Raw genomic sequence first — 21,736 nt, forward strand, 5'->3', positions numbered from 1 at the left:
CTCGCCCGCTCCGCCTCCCCGCGCCGCGGCAGGAAGCCGGAAGCGGCCGGGGCGCTGGGCAGGCCGGCGGGAGGCGGCTGGTGCGTGGGGCTGCCGGGCCGGGCAGGGCGGGTTCGGGGGTGGCCGCGGAGGGCCGAGCCGAGGTGGGCTGCGGCGGCTGCTTGCCCTTGCCGCCACCGCGCTGGTGCCGAGGGGAGGCGGCCGCCACCGGGCGCGGTGGTTTCAGTTTCCCGGGGCGGCGGTGGGGCCTTCCCGGGAGCTGCCGGGTCGCGGGCGGCGGCGGCGCGCCCCGAGGTAGTGGCGGGCCCGGCCGTGCAGCCCGGGAGGGACGAGGCGCGGCCGGCCCGTGGCGTCGGCGGCGTGCCCGGGGCCTGGCCTTTGCCCCGGTCTCGGTGACATATCCCCGTGAATGCGCCTCAGTAAGCGGCGTCACCTTCATGGCTGTAGGAGTTGTTAAGGTTTTACCTCGGGAATCTCGTCCTGCTGTGGGGATGAGCCCCGGGGATGTTTCCGCCGTACCCCACGTCTCTGAGAGAGGGCCGTGGCTCTCCGTTGGTTTCCGGGAGCTGCAGTCCCAGACAGGCCAGTCCTCTTCCTGCACTACGGACTGGACATGCCGAGAGTAGGGGTGATGAGCAGCACTGGAGTCAGGCTTGCCATTTGTTTTGTGTGCCTTTGGAAGAATGTGCAGTTTCCTTAGGGTTCAAGCAGCACCATGTGTGGCTAAGGGCACGGTATTTCCATGATTCAGATGCTAGCTGTTGGACTAGAAACTCCCGTAAGGAGGTTGCAGCTGAAGCAAGCAGGAGCTTTAAGGGAGGAAACTTCTTTTCTAAGCCTTGAGAGAGGGCATACAGGGAAGTATAAAGTGTTAATAGTTACCAGACTGTAAGTAACATTTATTTGGAGCCTCAGCACCTTGCCTGTTGGCTTTGGTTGCCTATAGGATCTTGCCCTTAAACAGAAAGAGCCATCACTTTAACTTCATCATCTGTCCTTGCTTGCCTGGTGAAGTTGTACATTGCAGCTGTCAACAGGGGAGCCATACCTGCTTTGTGTGCTTATCCCGTGTGCCTGAGGTAACAGAAAACTCCTTCATATTAATTAGAAGCAGTCAATACTCCTGCTTCAAAGCATTGGGAGTTTTTAAAAAAATCACATTAGCAATGCAGTCTTTTTTTATTACAATCCCCTCTGCTAATAAGTTAAAAAAGTAGTAGCGTGACCAGAAGCAGAAAAATATTAAATAGAAAACACCTAAAAAGCAGCCCTCAAGCCCCTGAAATGCTAATGAGTCATGGGGGCCAATAAATCAAGCTGCTAGCTGGAGAGATTTCTTTAGATGTATGTGAGGAGCTTTTGACTCATCTAATACCAAGCTTAATGACCATAAGTGTGATGTGAAGAAACAGAAAATTCAGCATTAAGTCTAGTGACAGGATCAATCATACAGTTAGAGCTTTTTTAAATTTATTTTAATAGGAAACCCTTAGTGCCTTGATTTAGGAATATAGTGGAAGAAATTAAAAGAAAACTTGACATGCAAAGTATTTAGCAAAGATCAGTTATGACTTTGTCAGAGAATGCAAAGTATTAAATCAAAGGAGGCCTAATGTTATTCGATCTAATTGTTATAATTTGAAGGTTAAAGCTGAATGAGACTTTATACCTAAAAAGTGAAGACTGCCAAAAAGAGCGTACTCTTTCAACAAAAAAAGGGTAACAGTGCAATACTGACTTTGTTTTGTTGCTTAATATGTACCCTGGGATTATTATTGATATATTTATATCTGTAGTTTTAAGAGTGAAAAAAACCCCAGACCTTGAGAATCCGTTAAATGACTTGCTGGTTTGGGGTTTTTCTTAATATCTACTGAATGATACTGAAGATCATCTGTTGCAGTCAGGTCCTTTTGTTTTTTCATCCACTGACCTTTGTGCATACTTAATTATAAAGTAAGAAGGTAAAGAAAAAGAGCTGATCTTGTACGTAAGCTGCCTTTATCGTTTTGGGAAAGGTAAAAATTCAGTTTCTCAATAGGCTACTAATTTTTGTTTTTATTTGAATAGACTTCGATGAAGAATTTCTGTGCACTTTCTGTCTGATTAGAAAGGATTTGTTATGGTTCTATGTCTTGGTATGAGTCTAATGAATGTTGTTTTGAAGTAAATCACAAAATACATGGTTACTGGTAATGTGCCAGCTGGCTTGTTACAAGCAGGGTTTTAATTATGTGAGGAATGTTTTAAATTGAAAATTTTACAGATGGTTTGCAGAGCAGGCTGTGCATTATTTCTTTGCATCCTCTCTTCCTTACCTTCTATGTCTGCATCACAGATAGCTCTTTGGCATCTACAGTAACTGCCCCGTGGGAGAAGTCATCTTATTCTACTTTTGCAAATTGTCTTGTCAGAGTCAACCAAGAGTTGTAAAGGTTGGGGATGTGGTGTTAGGTTTTTTTGTTGTTGTTGTTGTTTAGATTTGACATAAAACCTTTTGTCCCTTCTAGAGGCATTAAGAACTTTATCTAGATTTTGCAAATGGCATTGCTGTGTGACTCTCAGTTCGTTGCAGAGTAATGTCAGGTCTTTGCATTGTGTCTTTGCATTCTGTATGCTACTTGTTATCGCCTAGATGTTTTGGGACAGCTTTGCAAGAAACTTCACATCTCACATGAGCAAATAGCTAAATGAAAATGTGCAATCTGCAGTCACTACACGCAGAGAAATGTGCTCAGAGTCATGAGAACGCGTGTGCCTGCAGTGTAGCACGGTAGGATCAGGAGCAGTGCCCGGGTGTGTGCTCCAGCTGCCTGCCGGGGCAGGGTGGGTGAATGGTGGGGGAATGGTGGGGGAATGGTGGCTGGCATGCGGCTTGGTCCGCTCTCCTGCGGTGTGCACTGTGGGACTCCTGTGTCACCTTGTGCACCAGGGAGCTCTCAGAAGGTGCCAGTCACCTTCTGGTGACAAACACAGGAAATTCTGTCATGCCTCTTCTTCAATAGTTACAGGAAAGGCTTCTTTCTTTGAGTATCAGTCAGCAGTTTCCTGTCAAGTATCACGTGCAAGGAACATGCAGTGTCCCCTGCCAAGCTGAGCAAAGACAGCTACAGCTACTGGAGGAGCTTCCCCTGGTCCAGTTGCCATTCTGCTTTTGAGATTCTTTAGGTTTGGGAATCTTTGATTTTAGAGCCTTTTGCTAGGTTTAATGGCAAAATCAGTGTGTTAATTAAACCAAAAAGTTAAGCATATTCACCTGCATCTCTGCTGTTTTGGCAAACAGGAAGATCTGGCAGTTCTAATGTTTTATTTTATGTTAATAATTTTAATTTAATCAAAATTTTTTTCCTTTTGAATTTGTGAAGACATTTGGGTATTTGACAGTTCATATTTCAGGAAGAATGAGAAAGCCAGGCTGTCTCTCTAGATGTGACATACCCCATATGAAATTTTAGAAATGAGAGAAATGTCCCTTAAATTCTTTCAGTAGTAATTGCTGGATCTAGCAAGTGAATGAAAATACTTGCGTTGTGACTTTTTTTGAGCTCATGTAAAAGGAGCATTCTGTGAGTTGTTAGTCCAGTTCCTTTACAGTTCTACTGAAATGCAACTTCCAGAGCCAAAGTGATCTAAAATATGTGTACTTATCTGCCATCATCTCTAATGTCTGTTCTTTGGGATATGTACAGAATAATGGAATTCAGTTACAGGTCTTGCTTTCCTTTAGAAGATCTTGTGCACGTGGTTTTGACTCTTTTCTATATATTTTGTTACTTTATCGTTTAAACACCATGTACAACACTAAAGGGATTATAAAGCTTTCACCTTTCCAGTTGATTTTTCACACAAAGTTTGGGGAATATAGACCTTAAATGCAGAGAGGTGTTGTGTCAATGGCATTAGTTTTGATTGTTGGGCTTCTTTTTGTTTCCAACGTTTCACCTCTTATTCCTCTACTTGGTTGTCCTTAATTCTCCATGTCTTTGGAGTTACAGATGGGGTTTGGACATTTATATTTCCTTCTAATTAAAATAAGTCCCTTTCATGTATTTTACTACATTATAATTCAGTGTATTGAACTTTCTGTTTTTAAGGTGAAAAAGAAAACTGTCTAATCAAAGAGCAAAGATGCAGAGCACTTCAAATTACCTCTGGCTGTTGTCTGACATTCTAGGACAGGGAGCTACTGCAAATGTTTTCCGGGGACGACAGAAGGTTTGTGAGGAACTTTCATATGCAAGTTGCTTCTTGAAATCAACAAAAAAAGTTCAAGATTTAGGCCTAAAGCAAATGTATCTGTGTAATTGTTCATGCTTAGTTTTTAATTTTTAGTATTTGTCCATTGAATTAGAGTTCTGTAGTTAGATTTCTAAGGATTTGTTTTTAATGTTGTAATGTTGTACTTGTTGTAATGTTGTATTATTTTTCCTTGTAAAATATTAACTGTTACGAATTCTTCATTCCTTTTTCTTTAATTTTATGGAAAAAATAAACCTTGTTTAAGACTTTGAATAGGAATAAATGACCTACCAGTTTCTATTCTACAATCCTATGATTTATATCTTCATTAAATTGTCTTTTAATTTTTTTTATCTGTTCTTTTAAAACCTGTTTTGGTGATTTTTATTATTTCTGTGCATGAAATATTCTTATTGTAGTGGATGAAGCTGTTGTTAGTTGTTGTCTATAAGTCAGTGCTTTTTAAATGTCTTCTTGGTGATGTGCCTTGAGTAATCAGTGCAAAATAGTAATTTTTTTGCCATGTACATGATACACTGATGTATGTGTGTGTTGCAACCTGAGTGAGGGGTTGAAATGACCTTACTTGTGTAGGTCATTCTATTCCTGTGAATTTCACAGTATGTCTCACAAAGTGAAGATAAGTGTAGTTGTTAAAAGTTCCCTTACAGTAATGACAGTCTGTGTGAAATCAGTACAAAGTGATTTATAGGCTATAGTGTTTCTGTGTTCCACGTTTAAGTGTGAAACAACTGTAAGCAATAATTTAGTGGTTAATGTCCTTTTCTGGGTGAGTGAATTTCAACACAGAATGATTCCCCTGTAAACCAGTTTCATGGTTGCACCTGTCATCACCCTCACTAGTCTGAGCCTGTGACCTGCAGCTCACTGTCAGTGGGAGAAAGCTCTTACCTGGACACCAGTAGTGCATGTGAGTGTTGCTGCAAAGCACACCTTGTCGAAGCACAGGAAGGCTGTGTCCTTAGAAATAATCACTAGCGCAAACTGCTAGTGCAAGCTTATTCCTAGAGTGGGTACAGGGAGATGCTTTGCCCTGGGAAAGGGACAGAAGTTACCAGCTGGGGCTTAGTCTGACTTGAGTACAAGTGTGATTAAGCTTGTAATTGTGCTTCTGACACTTACTATGTGGGTTTGAACTGCTTCAGGATTTTACATGAGTGGCATGTAGTGCTTGAAACTGCCTTTGAAAAATCAAAATACTGGTTTATCAGTATAAACAGAACAGTAAAGAAAGAGAGAGTAACGTTCAGCTACCAGAAATTGTCTTTTAATTTAAGCAAGCCAAGTATGTACGTGCCTCTCATTGATAAGTGCAAGTAACTTGCTGAAAAAATATTTCTCAGCTAAGTTTATGAGTAATTCTTAAATGTGTAGACTTTCTTATGCTAACTGTTCTTTTTTTCAAAAGCACTTAGGTTTTGTGACCTAAGGAGTTTCCATTCTGCTAGTCTGTTTGCTTCTAGTCTATATTAAATTAAACCAATTAAATTTTTTTAGCAGAACCTTTATTTCCACCTTAGCACAAAATACTGTTTTGAAATATTTCTAGTCTGGGTATGCTCACATGTACAACAGAAGATCTCAAAATTCTTGGATAATGTCTATGTGTACATTTACAATCTTTTGCTTCTGTTTGATGAGTAGTTTGTTTGTTTTCAACAGAAAACTGGGGATTTATATGCTGTCAAAGTATTTAACAGTATAAGTTTCCTTCGTCCTGTGGATGTTCAGATGCGAGAGTTTGAAGTATTGAAGAAACTAAATCATAAGAACATTGTCAAATTGTTTGCCATTGAGGAAGAGGTAATGCATTGTTGTAGTTGTGATCTGAGATACGTGGAAGTAACCGCAGTTACTGTTTTTTTGTTTTATCCATAAATATAGAGCATAGAGTTATATTTTTAAAGAATGGTATCATATATGATGATTCAAATACTCCCACCCAACCACCACCATATTTTGGTTTTCTTTCTTCTTTGTCGTTGTTGCTGTTGAAAGAACATGCTTGCTTTCAGGAGGTGAAACACCTTCAGTGTGTAGGCACAGGTTTGTGTTTGATGATTCTTCATCTCAAGAAGCCTTTGTCCTAAGTTTTATCTTGAATTAGGATTTTTAAGCTACCTACATGTATCAATATTTAATAGTTGAATAATGGAACTGTTTATAGTTGAAGGTGTTTTGGTAATCCTGACAATTTTATGCTTTTCCTTTGCTACCAACTAAATTGGTGACATAGGATACTATTATACAGTAGAACTGTATAATAGTGTATGTAAATTGCAGCAGCTGAACTGAAACTGAGACTGATCAAGTGAAATGACCGAGATGCTGAGATGAGTAAAGAGTAAAGGACAGTCAGTACTCTCAGCACTTATGGTGTGTAGTTTCTCACTTGTCCACCTGTCAATACTGCTATCAACCTGCTAGTGCCTAGAACTTGAGGCTTTCTCAATTATTTTTCCCTCTCCAAGTTGGAATACATGAAACAGTTTAAAAATCCACTTGTACTTCTTTTGAAGATCACCAGAATGGGATTTATGATATAGCTATAGATTTTACTTTGCTTTTCTTTTTTGATTGTAAGATCTTGTGGTTATTGATAATTTCTGACATTGGTGTCACAACAGTCAGATTCTTAATCTCTTTTGATTTTTTTTTTTCAGACAACTACTAGACACAAAGTACTAGTTATGGAATTTTGTCCATGTGGGAGTTTGTACACAGTTTTAGAGGAGCCGTCTAATGCCTTTGGTTTGCCGGAGTCTGAGTTCTTAATTGTTTTGAGAGATGTGGGTATGTAGGCTTAGGTCTAATTTGTTGACTGAAACAAACTCATACTTGTTTTGTTTATCTTGAAACAGCAAGAGACAAATTTAAATGACTGTCAACTAATTGAACAAATTAATATGGTCTTACGGAATCACATCTTTCATTTGTGTCTATGTTGGTATAGGTAGCAGCATTAAGAAGCCATTTCTGTGTAAAGTATTGATGTAATTTTTTTTCTTTATTTCAAGATTATTTTTCACACATTGAACTGACTTCTAGTGATAATTTCAGAAAAGTAAAATAGAAAAATAATATGATTCACTTGTGTTTACCTGCTATAAAATTTTCTTCCTAATTTACCTGCTATAAAAATTGCTTTATGGGAAAGATGTTACTGAGGGCAGGAAATGCTGTAATTTAGCTGTTTGGAAAGAAAAAAAAAAAAGCAATCTGTGGTCATGGTCTTTTTGTTAATTGAGTGTCCCTTCTCATTCCCATTTCCCAATGAGAACATAAGCATGTCTTCCTAGTTACAATTCAGTGTTTGCCCAGTCTGTATCACAATGTATACATGAATTCTGTGTTTATTTTCTCAATTGAAGTGGCTGGGATGAATCATCTCCGTGAGAATGGAATAGTGCACCGTGACATCAAACCAGGAAATATAATGCGTGTTATAGGTGAAGATGGTCAGTCTGTTTACAAACTTACAGATTTTGGTGCAGCAAGAGAACTTGAAGATGATGAACAATTTGTTTCTCTCTATGGCACAGAAGAGTATTTAGTAAGCCCATATGATTTAATTTAATTGAAGCAATGTTTGAAGCCTGAGGCCCTCCGTGATTATAGTTGAATAGGTGAAGGTCATGTTGTTGGGAATTAGTATTTAAACCTTTGTATTATAATTGTTTTTATAACTTTCCGTTGGGCTTTTTCACCTTGGGTCATGCCATTTTCTGCTAAAATACATCAGCCTTGAAATAATTTCCAGGTCCAACTTCAACTGTTGCCTTGTGTGAAAGGAGGAACAACAATGTTTTAGTTATGAGTATATTTGCCTTTATCTCTGTAGATGGGTTTTAGTTTGTGTTTGAGCTACTTGGATGACGTTAGGTGCAGTTAAGATTCATGTGAAACCTTGGCCAACCAAAGAGAGGCAGGTAGAGAAGTATCAAGACAAGCACCTTAGCATGATTTTCTTCCTGACATGTTTTCTCACATGTATATCATAACTGATACTCTCCTCTACTATGGATCTTTTTCAATTTGGTTTCTGTTATTTCAAAATCATCTGGAGGAATACTGAATTTCTTCTCTTCTTTAGTGGTCTTTTATACTAGTAGTCACTCTTCAGCTGAATTTTAAAATATTTTTTGCAAGGTTTTCAATAAAAGTGACTGTCACACCTAGGAATATAGTGATATTTGTCAGAATAGCTTAAGGAACTTCTATGATACAGGCAAGGTTTGCTTTTTAAAAGAACTGAAAGCTTAGACTGACAAATTACCTTGCTGTGGAAGGATAGATTGGGTTTTTATCTTTATAAACTTTCATAAAGCAATTCTAACTTTTTTTTTCCTCTTTAGCATCCTGATATGTATGAGCGAGCAGTTTTGAGAAAAGAGCATCAGAAAAAGTATGGAGCAACAGTTGATCTGTGGAGCATAGGGGTCACCTTTTACCATGCTGCAACAGGGAGTTTGCCCTTCCGACCTTTCGAAGGACCTCGTAGAAACAAGGAAGTGATGTAGGTAATCTAGAAAGAGAATTTTATGTTGGTAAATCACATCAGCCCTTTAAATGCTTTTTACCAAGAAATCCTCCACACATACAGTAAAATTTAAAACAGTGAAAATATTTAAGGAAAAATACTCATTTGTTGTGGTATAGCCCCAGTAGGCAGCTAAACATAACACAGTTGTTCGCTCAGTCCTCTGTAGTGGGATGGGGAAGAGAATTGGAAGGGTGAATGTGCAAAAACTCATAGATTGAGTTAAAGACAGTTTAATAAGTAAAAAAAAGCCCCACAACAAACAGCAACCCTTGCCTCTTAAACCCAAAGGGAAACAAAACCAAGAAAAACAAGTAATGCAGAAAAATGCCCAGTTGTTCATGACCAGCCAACTGATGCCCAGTCAGTCCCTGACCAAATGCCACCCTGGCAAATTCTTCCCCACCTTCTCCTTAGCTTATGTTGCTGAGTAATATGGTGTGGTATGGAATATCCCTTGGGTCAGCTGTCCTCCTGTATCCCCTTCCAACTTCTTGCCTGCCCCCAGCCTACTTGCTGGTGGGGCAGTAGAAAAGTAGAAGAGGCTGTGATGCTGTGTAAGCACTGCTCAGCAATGGCTAAACATGCCTGTGTTATTAACACTGTTTTGGTCACAAATACAAAACATGGTACCATACACTACCATGAAGAAACTTAACCTATCCCAGCCAAAATCAGTAGAAACATTCTGCTTCAACAGGGATTTTACTGTGTGACACCTTAAAATCTGAATTAAGCATTTGAATTGAGAAGGACCTGAATTAAGCTCCCCAAAATACTGATGTTTTTCCACACATCTTTTCTTCAGCCTGGCACTAGGCTGGTCTGTTGCAGTGTCGTGTATATAACTTGGCTACTTGGGCAAAATTACGGTATTCTGAAATGGGTTTTCAGTGCTGCAAATTTTTGTTGTCCTTTAAATGGTGGTCTTCCCCAGCAGTCTTGAAATGGGTGCACTACCCATGAGACTGACATTTGAGTAGTACAGTTGTGGACTGCAGCTGAAGATAACAGGGGTGGCTCCTGAACGGAAAACAGAAGTTGTGTCTGTGATGTGATGATTGTATTTGATTCTTGTTTCATCTTGGTCTGATTCTATTTTGTTTTCTGTGTGTTGCATTTTAAAAATAAAGCAAGGAGGTACTTGGGACCTCTAACACATCAATAACATCTCTGTTCTGGTACTCCGTGTAAAGCTGACTCCAGTTTTCTTAGTTGAAGAAATTGCCTATCTTGTGATTTTTTTTTCCCTGCAAGAATTCTTGTCGTAGATGTTTGAGAGATGTTTTGTATACACCTTGTCCTCCCCAAAGAGAAAGCACAACTGAAATTTTCTATTGCAAAAAGCCTATTGCTCCTCATTCGTTTCATGAAAAATTTGAGAAATACTTACCTGTGCAATGCAAAGTTAAACAATGCCAAATTGTATCCGGATTTCTGGATGTTCCTTCTCTATGCCCAAGCCACTTTGTGGTGGCTAAATGTCATCTCTTGCTATAGAACATGCTAGAAGTTAGCATTTTAATGTGTAAATTGAACTAAATTGACTTTGATTAATTAACTCTTGTGGAAACCTTTGGTTTCCTTCAGTATGCTGGAAATATCTCCTGAACTTTTCCCCAAGGCTGAAGTAGACAAAGTTACTTCTCCAGCTAGCTCTTCTAGCACTGCTCTGTCAGCTTGTAAGTGAAACTTCCTAACTGTTGCACCATATACAAATTTAGGCCAACCTGTTGTTTTAATTTGTATTATTGCTGCCCCTTTGAGAATTAGTTACAAGACCTATGTATGTATAAGAGGTAGTAGTTGAAGTCTCCATTATTTTTGTAATGTGTTGCAGGTATAAAATAATCACTGGAAAGCCTTCTGGTGCTATTTCTGGAGTACAGAAAGCGGAGAATGGACCTATTGAGTGGAGTTGGGAGATGCCTATTTCTTGTAGCCTTTCAAAGTAAGTTTGAACAAAAAAATGTTCAAAAAATGTTTCAATGCCACTTGATTGGACTTTTCCAGTCATATTCTAGGATTGTGTCTTTGGAGCAGAGATTTGACGCAGTTTTTTCTTTGAACTCTTCAGTACATCTGTACAGTCTGATATTTGGTTATAAAGTGGTTTTTTCCTTCACATCTGTCCAAATAGTTTTATGATTGCTAATTTACAAATGAGCACATCTGATGTGGTTTGAAAAGAAAGATTATTACTGCATTTTCTTTACCCTCAGGAATGAAGAATCAATACCTTTGATGTCCCTCATTTCTTGCAAGAATGTGACTTCAGACGTGACAAAGATTAGGCAGTAGGAAGGAAATGATGAGCAAAGACAGTTCAGAGGCTTATTTTTTGCTAGGAAAAAGGTCACAGCACATTTTAACACATATTCGTATCTCTTCAATTTTATCATCATATTTTTGCTTTGTATGTCCATAATATTCAATAGGAAGAGCCATGAAAGATGTAATTTTGGTATGACTTGGAAAATACCTCCCATAACCCATTTACCTTCCTGAGACTTCTTCCGTACTTTAACGTTACTAATCCTTCATGGTAAAGGAGGAAATAAATTCTTCTATGAAGAGACTCTAGAAGCAAACTTTTCTGAAAGCCAAATATGTACATCTTTAAGGGGTGTAGACTCAAAGTCTGGTTTATATCCATTCATTAGTTCAGAGTGGGCAGAACTTGCGCTTTGTATGTGGTTTTTGTAGTACTGCTCATTTGTTTCCTCTGCTTATTCCGTATAATTGAAGTGCTTGAAATTATAAAGGAAGCAGATTTTTTCATTAAACATCTCTTCACAGTAATATTTTTAAGTAGCATTCAAACAGTATTTAGTGTTATAAGTTTAGTACTAAAGTGAGTTTGAGCACAGCATCCACTGACCTCTAATGGGGTCAGCAGTGTGCTTGCAAGCCGCTGCAGCTTGCTTCATAACGTTACCTGTTACCCTGGCTTGATGTGTACATAATGTTAAAATTTTGGAGAAGTTGTTCATGATAATGCACGAGTGGGATCCATAAAGATCCATTCAGGTACCTAAGGTAGAAATGTGAGAAATTTAAGCTGACCTTTCTCCTAGAACAGTAACAACTGTAAGGCAATAGTTGCATGGGTTCTTTTGCAGCATTCAAGCTGCATGTGCAGAGTATTTATTTAGCCCCATCTCAATCAGGATGAATTCTTAGTGTTGACAATTTAAATAATGAGTCTTTTCTAACCCAGCTGATTTTGATTGAAAGCAACAGTGTTGCATCTCCACCAGCAAATCCTAAATGGCAGTAGCTTGCTTCAGAGTGATACGCTGTGGTGTGGGGGGTGAGCTGGGTAAAATGCTACTACAGTGGTAGAAGGTGGCCTCAGCTCAACAATGTAGACTTACTAAATTCTATGTAATTTTTGCACTGTCTGTGAAATATTTCAAGTACCAAGAAAAAATACTTGATAGTTAAGCCTAAAAATGAAAGATTTAAAGTACGTGTGTTTATGAAAAACTATGGACATTGCCATTGAACATTTTGTTGCTCACTGTAGGAAAAAAGGCACTGACATATTCTTGTAAGGGAAAATAGATGTGTATTCATGAGGAAGTATGAATTCATTTGGATAGGTCAAATGAATTACTGCAATTGGTTTGCAAGGTAAAATGTTCCAAGTAGAACCAAGTTGTCTCATCTCTTCCTGGTGTCCTCTAGGGGTCTGCAAGTACTGCTCACACCTGTCCTTGCGAATATTCTTGAAGCAGACCAGGAAAAATGCTGGGGATTTGACCAGTTTTTTGCAGAGACGAGTGACGTACTGCACCGAATAATAATCCACATCTTTTCATTACAGCAGATGACCTTGCACAAAGTTTATATTCACAACTATAATACGTAAGTGTTCTCTATTTTCATTACTTTGCTCTTGTTCAGACTAACAGCACTGTGACCTCAGATCACCACAGTTACAAATTCAGTAGCCTGTGACCTCATGTCACAAATGTTACAAATGTTACAGATTCAGCAGCCTTTCCTTGGCAGTTTATCTGAGGAAGCGAAAGGGCGCAATTCTCCTGCGTAGTCATAGTGCATTTAGAAGCATGTTGACCAAACATAAATATAAAGTCATTGAAGATCAAATCAACTGATCTTACACTTAGTCTTACTTAGTGTCAGAACACAGACTTAATCCTGGATGTGTTAACAATATGTCTGTTTTCCCAATAGAGGCCAACTCATCGCCCATTTGTATATGTTCCTTATTTACAAAGTAGTTTTCTGGACACTGTATTCATCTCTTGCTTATCTTGTCCTCAAGCATGCAAAATGCACACATTGTCTCTGATGTAAAACTCTCATAGGGTTTCTGAAGTGGTAATTTGTACAGTTTAGGATCCTGATTTATATGGGGTTCACTTTATGACCATGAAGTGCTAATGTTAAAAGCTGTAAGGTATACAAATATTTTCTCTGCTGTATTACAGATAATACAGAGCATGTGTTTAGTTCTAATACATGGATACATCCTGTTATTTCATCAAATGTGTAAATAAATTTCTGTCCACTTCAATTTTTCTTTTCTATTCCATCATTTTTCTTTTGAGACAGCCCAAATAGTGTTTCTGCAGAGAAATTTTGCTTCTATTTTTAAATTTTTATTTACATGTATGATCATCTATAAACTAGCTGTAGTATTAAGAAGCTGTAGTGTACTAGTGCTGCACAGGAGGCAAACTGGTCCTTCCTGTTAGCGTACTGAAAGTTTTTCTTCTTTGTGGGAGGTTTTGCTCGTTTCGTTTGGCTTGGTTTCTTGGTTGCTGTTGTGGTGGTAGGTTTTTGTGGTGGGGAGAGGTGTGGTGGTATTATAAGTTCTTATCCTTGTATCTATTGATTGCTGTAAATAAAATTACAGTGTCTTTGTTCTTCCTTATCACTGCTGTTTTAGGAAATAATCTGGCTATCTGTTAGCCTACAGGCTGAATTTAATTTTTTGACATGTAAAACACCAGACTTTTCTTTTGGAGAGACCATCCATCTCCTTTGAAGAAAAGGGTATGCCTTAGAAAACTTAAGTATGCTTCCTTCCCCTCATCTGTTGTTGCCTGTTTTTACTGACCTTAAGACCAGAGCAAGTTTGTTTAGATAGACGTGCTTTTGCGAAAAATCAGAGGTAGAAAGGAAGTTTGATATTTTGCAGGAAATAGCATTTATTTTTGTAACACAGCAACCTGGAGCCTTAGGCAGCATGCTGCTTTTTTTCTACTTAGAAGTCAAGTGCTTTATGTGTAAACCCAGTTCTTAATTAATCAGAAATAAAAGCAATTTTTATTTAAATAATACAAAATCTGAATTGTTGAACTATCATAGTGAGCCTAACTGCTACCAATTATATTGTTTGTGTTATAGAGCTGCTATATTTCATGAGTTGGTCTACAAACAGACAAAAATACCATCTCAGAATCAAGAACTGATATATGAAGGTCGGCGCTTAATACTAGAGCCTGGCAGATTGGCACAGCACTTCCCCAGAACAACTGAGGAGAATCCTATCTTTGTAGTAAGCAGGGAGGCTGTGACCATTGTTGGATTAATCTATGAAGAAGGTATATGAAAGTAATTTTGCTTTTCTTACAGCTATCTTTTTAAAATAGTTTGGGATACTTAATGTAATTGTTTTATGTCTGTTATGTCTTAGTGTTGGAAATTTTCTTTTGTTGATATCTGAAGTTCTAAGTATGCAGTCCAATGTTTTTCAAAACTGCTGATTATCCGGAACATTTTTACAGAAACAGTAGGTGCTTGTAATGTTCCAAGTCCTTTGAACCTGAACATTTGTGTGCTAAGATGTAGTGGTGCTTATGGAGTTCTGTGCGTTTTTGAAGCATGACACTTTAAACAAGTACAAGGAAACATTATAGAAAGTAATTCAAAGCTGGTTCTTTTGTTCCATTATTCACTAAGTGGAAAGTCAAGTTTTATGTATTTTTTTTATTTGTCATGAATGTGGTTAGCCTTTGGTTAGTTAACAGAAGTGGTCTTACTATAACAGGGGAAAAAAAAGAAATTAAGGTTTTGATTTTCCATTTATCATTGAGAGGTTTTTAGAGGGATCTATGCTAGAGCCCTTTTTTTAATAATGATGAGCTGGAGGACATGGCTGCAGGTGAGAAGTCAGTATTGCTTTTGTCACTGTGTCCTAAATTCTGACTGCTCAGGCACTCTCACAGACGTGCTTGAAGAGTGTGGGTAGGTGAGCTGTTTGTGGAAGGATCAATAGGGCCTTTATATTGTGTCACAGAGCTTTCTGAAGGAGCCAGTGAGCATGAGAACAAAGGAGATAGGCTGATAGGGGCTACCTGAGGTTTAGAAAAGCTTTTTAGTGAAGTCCTGCCCTTAAGAGCCTCAATGAAAATAAGCAGCCATGTGATAAAAAGGGGATGGTCTCCTGTGTGGGCAAACATGGGGCTGAAGAACAGAGACAAACGGTTGGCTCTCTCAGTGGAGAGAGATTGCTGGTAGAGACCTGCATGAAATCTGTGCTGTGCAGCATGTTCAGAAGTGAGTCTGGAAAAGGAAGGACAATTTGCTGAAGATATCAAGTTATTTAAACACTCAAGACAAAGGCTGGTTTTAAAAGTGTGCATGAGAACCACATGATATTAAAAGGCATAAAAGCAGAGTACAGGGTGGGGAGGGAAAACAATCTGAACTTTTGAAGTCTCTTCTGGAAAATAATAAAATACAGATACTTGTTTTATGTTTCAGTTTTACTTCCTAAAGTACATCAACGTTACGATTTGGATGGGGATGCCAGTATGGCTAAAGTGAGTAATTACCATTTTAGATTATATACTTGTCTTGGATAATGATACTGAAATGAAAGCTACGTCATTTTCAAATTAATAATGTTAATAAAATGATTGTAATATGCTAATAAGGATTCTGATAGAAATATATTTGTTAACAAGGGATCTAAAAGTATATTAAAGCCATACTTTGCATACAAAATATGGCTTTTTTTTTTTAAAAAAAACCAAACCCAAAGTCCAGTCTTCTAAATTCAAAGTGCTCTGTTACTGTATAATTCAGTGTTGGGGGAAAAAGGAGCCTGACACTGTGTGGTCCTGAAGTTAGTTAGAAGCTTCATAACTTCACTTTCTGATGGTGCAAAATCTAACATTAGAAAAATAACTCTTGCTCCATAGAGAGGAGTCTGTAGGACTCTGAAGAAGGGTGGAATTTATTTTGCCTCTTAAAAACTTTCAGAATCTGTGGGAGACAAGTAAAGGATGTTTCATTCTTTTGGTTGTTTTTCTAAAACTACTGAACGTATGCACAGCCATGCTTGACTTTGTGACGACCGTTTATACATGTGAAATACTGACTGCTGAAGAGCCTTGTATTCAGACATGGAAGTCCTGAAAATGTATGTCCCTTTAAATACCAGTAATCTTGAAAATTAATAAACAGAAAGGCATCAGTGGATACTAATTATTTAAAATATGGTAAATTATAATATCTGAAACTTTGTTCTCAATTCTAAATAATATAGCAATCTTGTAAGTGAAATTGGGTAAACGAAGAGACTTTCTAGCCTTAGAATTAAAATGGGTCAGTTTTTACAAGTTTTTTGTAATGTATGTGCTTGATTCCTAAACTATAAATGAAATGTACTTGTGACTTTGACAGAAATAGTAAGTTGTGTCATTTTTGTTTGTGAGATTTGTTTTCATCCCTAACAGATGCTTCAGCGTAAGTGGAAAACCCATGTTTAGCTCTGCCTTCATAATGGGTGTTTGGTTGTTGCCTGACTAAAGCTTAGGCCAAGTTATGCATTTTAAACTACCATCCTCATGTTGCTCTTTCTTTTTTTGATCTTTCTTTGTTGTGTTGTATTGACTTGAAGCAATTGTTAAGTGAATGCCAGATCAGTACTTATGTTGTGGTTTTTTCCTCCAGGCAGTGACAGGTATTGTATGTTATGCCTGTAGAGTTGCCAGTTCTCTGCTACTTTACCAGGAGCTGATGCGAAAAGGAATTCGATGGCTAATGTAAGCAACTGATCGCATTTTATGATGGCTTTTTTTTTTAATTGAAATATGCCTTGATTATCAATACATAGTTCTGTGATCTCTTGATATCTTGGGAGGTTTTGTTTATCCTTGAGTAATGACAGGCTGAATTTTGTCCTTTTTTTCTGTCATTAAGGAAACAATTTTTTTTAACAGTAAAAATGAAGGTGTTTGTGAATTTAATTCTGTCGATAATTTAACCTCTGGTAACATGCAGATACAATTAAACAGCTTGCACAAGGTATTTCTATATGAGGATTATGTTAATGCATCTCTAACTGAAAAGCAATTCCTCCTGGCAGTTAATGCTGCAGGTATATTATTGTGTTACTGATTGCTGGTAGGATGGCAATTGAATACTTTTTTTATAGACTAATGCTTCACTTTTTTAGTGAAATAATCAAGGATGATTACAATGAAATGGTTCATAAAAAGTCAGAGATTGTCATCAGGCTGGATTTCTGCAGCAGAAACATTGAGAAAGCTGAGAAAATGTGAGTAGAAGTGCTACACCAGACGCACTGATCTTTCATTATAATTTTTAGTGACAACAGTGGTTTAATTTATGATTATTTGCAGTGGTTTTGCATTTAAAAATTTAATTTGACTCAGCATGGATTTTCTGATGGCAATGACTTAAGCAGATTTAGTCATATGTGTTACTCAAATTAGAGTGTTAATTTTGCTCCTTAACCTAAAGAGAACAAGCAATTACTAATGAGTGGTAACTGAGTGTGTTCTTTTTCTCCTTTCTTCTCTGACTCAGCTCATTTGCTCTTATTGACTCTAGAAGCTATAGTAAAGCTTGGACAAAGAACCAAAGAACATAGCTTTGCTTTCATTAGTGCTTTTATCACTGAGTTTGGTTGCATATGACTTTAAATACTGCCCCCTTACATGGTTTTAAGACTGCAGCATTTTCTGTATGGAAGGAATTTTAAAGTTTAAATATAACATAGAGCAGCTGCAAAAAAAACCCCAAATAACCAAACCCACCTCCCCTTGCCCCCTCCCAAAAAGGTGTTATTCTTATGCGGTGTGATAGGAACTTTAAATACCACCTCTTAGCATTCTCCTATGGGTGGTAGTTTTCCTGTTCAACCTCCTTCCAGTCTTCCCCAAGTGCCGTCTTAGTCATAGGATTCTCTAGACTTGCCACCAGGCTGCTCTGAAAATGCAGATACCCAGAAGATGATTAACTCACATATGTAGAACCACTGGCTTTGCAGAGTAGAGTTAGAAATAGACTTAAACCTGTTGGAGCTGCTATGCCTGTGCTCATTGAACACCTTGTGTGCAGTAATTGTGGATACCCAAGTGTTTGACAGATTTGCTGTGTGTGTACCAAACCTACCTTAAAAGCCAGGTGTGTCTGTATTGGCTTCAATAACACCACAAAACCACAACAGTGAAATGTGAGGTTGGTAACTTGCAAGACAACATTATGCCTGTGCAGCCTGGCTACAAATGGTCAGGGCAGGAACCCAAACTCCCCTTCAAGCCCATATGCACTAGTTGGCAGGACTAGATCTTGTTCAGTCTTTTGTTCAGATAGTTTCTTCCTGCATTCTGCCAGAAGAAAGCCACTCAGAGCTCAGAAGGAACCACTGTTGGTTCTGATTTGTGACTCTGGTGCACTCAAGGGTAACTCAGCAGCAGTTTGTAAAAAAAATTATGTTCATTTGTGAACTGAAGTAGTTCTCATTTGGACAGAAATTTTCTGTGTGTTTGCACATGGTCTTCTGGCCTCTTACAAAGGGGCAGGATTTTCAGTTTGTTTGACTTTGCTAACTCCATAAAAGTCTTCTAAAGGACATGTCCTCTTGTTTGTCCTTCCTTTTCAAGGCTGTGCTTCAAAGCATGACAATGCAAAGTCTTTGTTTGAAAAGGTAAATAAAGCACTGGACTTGACAAAGTATGTATTTTTTGAAAGCAGTTGAGCTGTTTGTGATGTTGTTTTTAAAAATAAAATGTACATGAGACTCAACAGGAAAAATATTGTCCTCAATAATTTATTTGGCACTTGAGCTATGGTCATTGGAAACTATCAATATGAACAGATGGTCCTACTATCCCAGCCTGTAAGCATTTAACCCAGTAAGTTTTCTCAGAAAAGCATTTTGGTGCACTGAAGTATTAGTCTGTTAATGACTACTTTAAGTTTAAAAATTACTTGATGAAAGGAAATATCCTTTCACCATCTGTCATGTACAAGTAATGAGACTAGAATAAAGAATTCAGGAATGGAAGTTTCAAAATTTATTTTAACCGTTCCAATGTAGGAAAAAATCAAGGAATGTTTTTTTTAAATCTCAAATGTTTCCATTGTTTAATGGCCACTTAAATTTGTCAGTTTCATGGTTGTTGCTTGAGAGAGACTGTATTTCATATACAAAAAGAGGCAGTTACTGAATTCAAGGAATACTTCGAGTGTATTCACTGCTTGTTTATTTTCTTTTTTAACTGCTTTTTTTTTGCTGGTCAGATATGAGAATTTGATGCAGATCAACTTGGAAGCGTCAGAAGTGGATGAAATTTCAGAGATACACACAAAACTCTTGCGCGTAAGTGTCTTACAAAGTTACCCGTCATTGAAAATGGTGTTTCTACAGAAATAGCCAAATGCATGATAATACAGGCTTCTGTGAATAACAACTCTGAATTTTCAATGTAATTTCTAAATTGCCAGTAGTTGTTAAAATGTCCATACTAATGTGAATATCTTTCTGAAAACAGAGCAAGTACTTTTCTATTAGCTCAGTGTAGTGAAAATAAGTTCCTGAAAATACATTCCTGTTTTCTAAAATACTCAAGAATTATATCCCTGAAGTATATTTTACTATGCTTTTTTTTCTTTTCCATTTTTTTCCTTTCCTGAAGGAATTATTTACTACTTTTTTGGCTTTCTAATTTGTTGCATACAGAAACACACTTCAGAGTGATTTGTTTTGAAATATGCATCGTGTTTCCAGACATGTAAGGAAAAACTGAAAATAACTTAATACACTAGGAGCAGGTATAAAGTTCTCCATTCTAAAAGCAAAAGATGATTAGTGCATTTTTATTTTGAAGGTTGTATGAACTGTAGAGAAAGGAAGGTATGAATTATGTGGATAGTGAATTCTTAATAAACCAAAAGAGAGTACGGGTAGAAGTAAATAAGGGTTATATGAAAGGTTGAAAGATATTGTTGAAAGAAAAGAAATTTTAACTAACAGAAATGCCAGTGTCAAATATGATTCTTTCTTTAATAATACCTTGCTTTATCTGCTTCTAGCATAGCCTAGGCAGATAATTGGACCTGTTTCTTTAGTGGAGATCAGTGAAACAAATGGATTTATAGTATTAACATGCTAAAGTAATGCTCAAGTAATTTTTCACTTTACTCAGTGATAAGATTGAACCTTCTTGCTCTTATGTAGCTCTCCAGCTCTCAGGGCATAATAGAAACTAGTCTTCAAGATATCAAAACCAAACTTTCTCCTGGTGGTTTACTGGCTGACACCTGGGCAAATCAGGAAGGCATGCATCCAAAAGACAGAAAGTGAGTAACTGTACTTACTGTTCTAATATGTATTGAATTCTGCATTTAGTTGTAGTTCATGAAACTCATTAATAGGTACTTGAGTTTATGTATAAAATATCTCATTTTCTTTCTTTTGTCACTCTAGTCCAGAAAGGTTGCAGGCACTGCTGTCTTCCATCACAGACATCTACTATCAGTTCAAAAAAGACAAAGCAGAACGAAGTAAGTAACTTATGTGATTCACTTTTAACATAAAATGTGATGCAAAGGACAGTTTAGTCTTAGTTTGACTAGGGTGTTAGTGGTAGGTATGGAGAGTTAGCCCCAGTGCATTTGTCTGTAGGTCCTTCTAAGTGTGATACCATGCTAAAGCCCATATGAGTGAAAGGCCACTATTAATAGCATTAAATTTGAATTGCAAGACTGGAGAGGAGGAAAAAAGTATATGACCACTTTGACCTATCAAAAGAAGGAAAGTGTGTAGGAAATGAGTAAACCTAGTAGAGTTTTGCGTAAATACAGCTAACAGAATTAGATTGGTAATGTCTGTCATCTGCTCTGATCCTAGGGCTTCCTTATAATGAAGAACAAATACACAAGTTTGACAAGTAAGTTTTGAAGTTACCTTTTGGAACTACCATGATTGCTTTCAGATCCTCCAGGTGCTCTTGCCAATGACCCATTCTCTTGATTTTTATTGTAAATCGTAACCTCTTTAGGATTGCTTTGTAAAAAATTTCTTTTAAATATCTTAAATACATAGGGGGAGGAGTGTATGAGAATGAGGTGCTTTCTGACTGTAGAGTTTTTTTGCTGATAAGCCTTCTAAATGCAAAATACCTGTTCATTATCTGAGCATAAATGTTTTATAGGAAGTACACTTTTTTCCTGGTTTTTTTCAGGGAGGAAAAAGCCCTGAGTAGGATTGAAATGCCTTTGTGGCTAAGGTGGAGATAATTTTCTACAGATGAGTCAAATATGGACTAGCTGAATGAAATTCTAGAATGATTAAATCTTACAGGAAATATAGCACACGAAATTAATTTTAATGCCATTCTCCATGTCTGTTTAAAATTGTCACTCATGCAAGGTGTCCACATTAAGCAGCTGTGTGTAACTTGGTTCTCTAAACTCCCATAGTCTCCACTGATTCTATACTGTTGTACTTGTCTCAGGATTTATTCAGTTCCTCTCATGCAGATGCCTAATGCCATTTAAATTGCCCTGAAGTATCTGAGACATGCTCTGAGACTGGGAGGTAGGACACAAATCAAATGGCAAACCTACACCTTTCTGGACAGGTGATCAGAAGCAGGGCAGGGTATCTTTGCTGGAGAAGAGAAGGTTACATGGAGTCCTCCT

The 21,736-nt window shown here is 37.8% G+C and overlaps 1 protein-coding gene across 1 annotated transcript in view; it reads left to right on the forward strand.

Moving 5' to 3' along the window:
* Positions 1-21,736, forward strand: part of TBK1 (TANK binding kinase 1) — a 28,350-nt gene continuing 6,614 nt past the window's right edge. Inside the window, exons 1-16 of the mRNA XM_039570949.1 lie at positions 1-80; positions 4,095-4,215; positions 5,923-6,063; positions 6,924-7,053; positions 7,632-7,813; positions 8,616-8,776; positions 10,641-10,751; positions 12,491-12,670; positions 14,183-14,379; positions 15,542-15,600; positions 16,736-16,827; positions 17,241-17,342; positions 19,334-19,412; positions 20,271-20,392; positions 20,520-20,596; positions 20,943-20,982. Of these exons, the coding sequence (XP_039426883.1) occupies positions 4,129-4,215; positions 5,923-6,063; positions 6,924-7,053; positions 7,632-7,813; positions 8,616-8,776; positions 10,641-10,751; positions 12,491-12,670; positions 14,183-14,379; positions 15,542-15,600; positions 16,736-16,827; positions 17,241-17,342; positions 19,334-19,412; positions 20,271-20,392; positions 20,520-20,596; positions 20,943-20,982 (1,760 nt within the window). The 5' untranslated portion in view covers positions 1-80; positions 4,095-4,128. The remainder of the gene's footprint in view (positions 81-4,094; positions 4,216-5,922; positions 6,064-6,923; positions 7,054-7,631; positions 7,814-8,615; positions 8,777-10,640; positions 10,752-12,490; positions 12,671-14,182; positions 14,380-15,541; positions 15,601-16,735; positions 16,828-17,240; positions 17,343-19,333; positions 19,413-20,270; positions 20,393-20,519; positions 20,597-20,942; positions 20,983-21,736) is intronic.

This window comes from Corvus cornix, chromosome 1A (assembly GCF_000738735.6).
Source record: "Corvus cornix cornix isolate S_Up_H32 chromosome 1A, ASM73873v5, whole genome shotgun sequence".
NCBI lineage: Eukaryota > Metazoa > Chordata > Aves > Passeriformes > Corvidae > Corvus > Corvus cornix.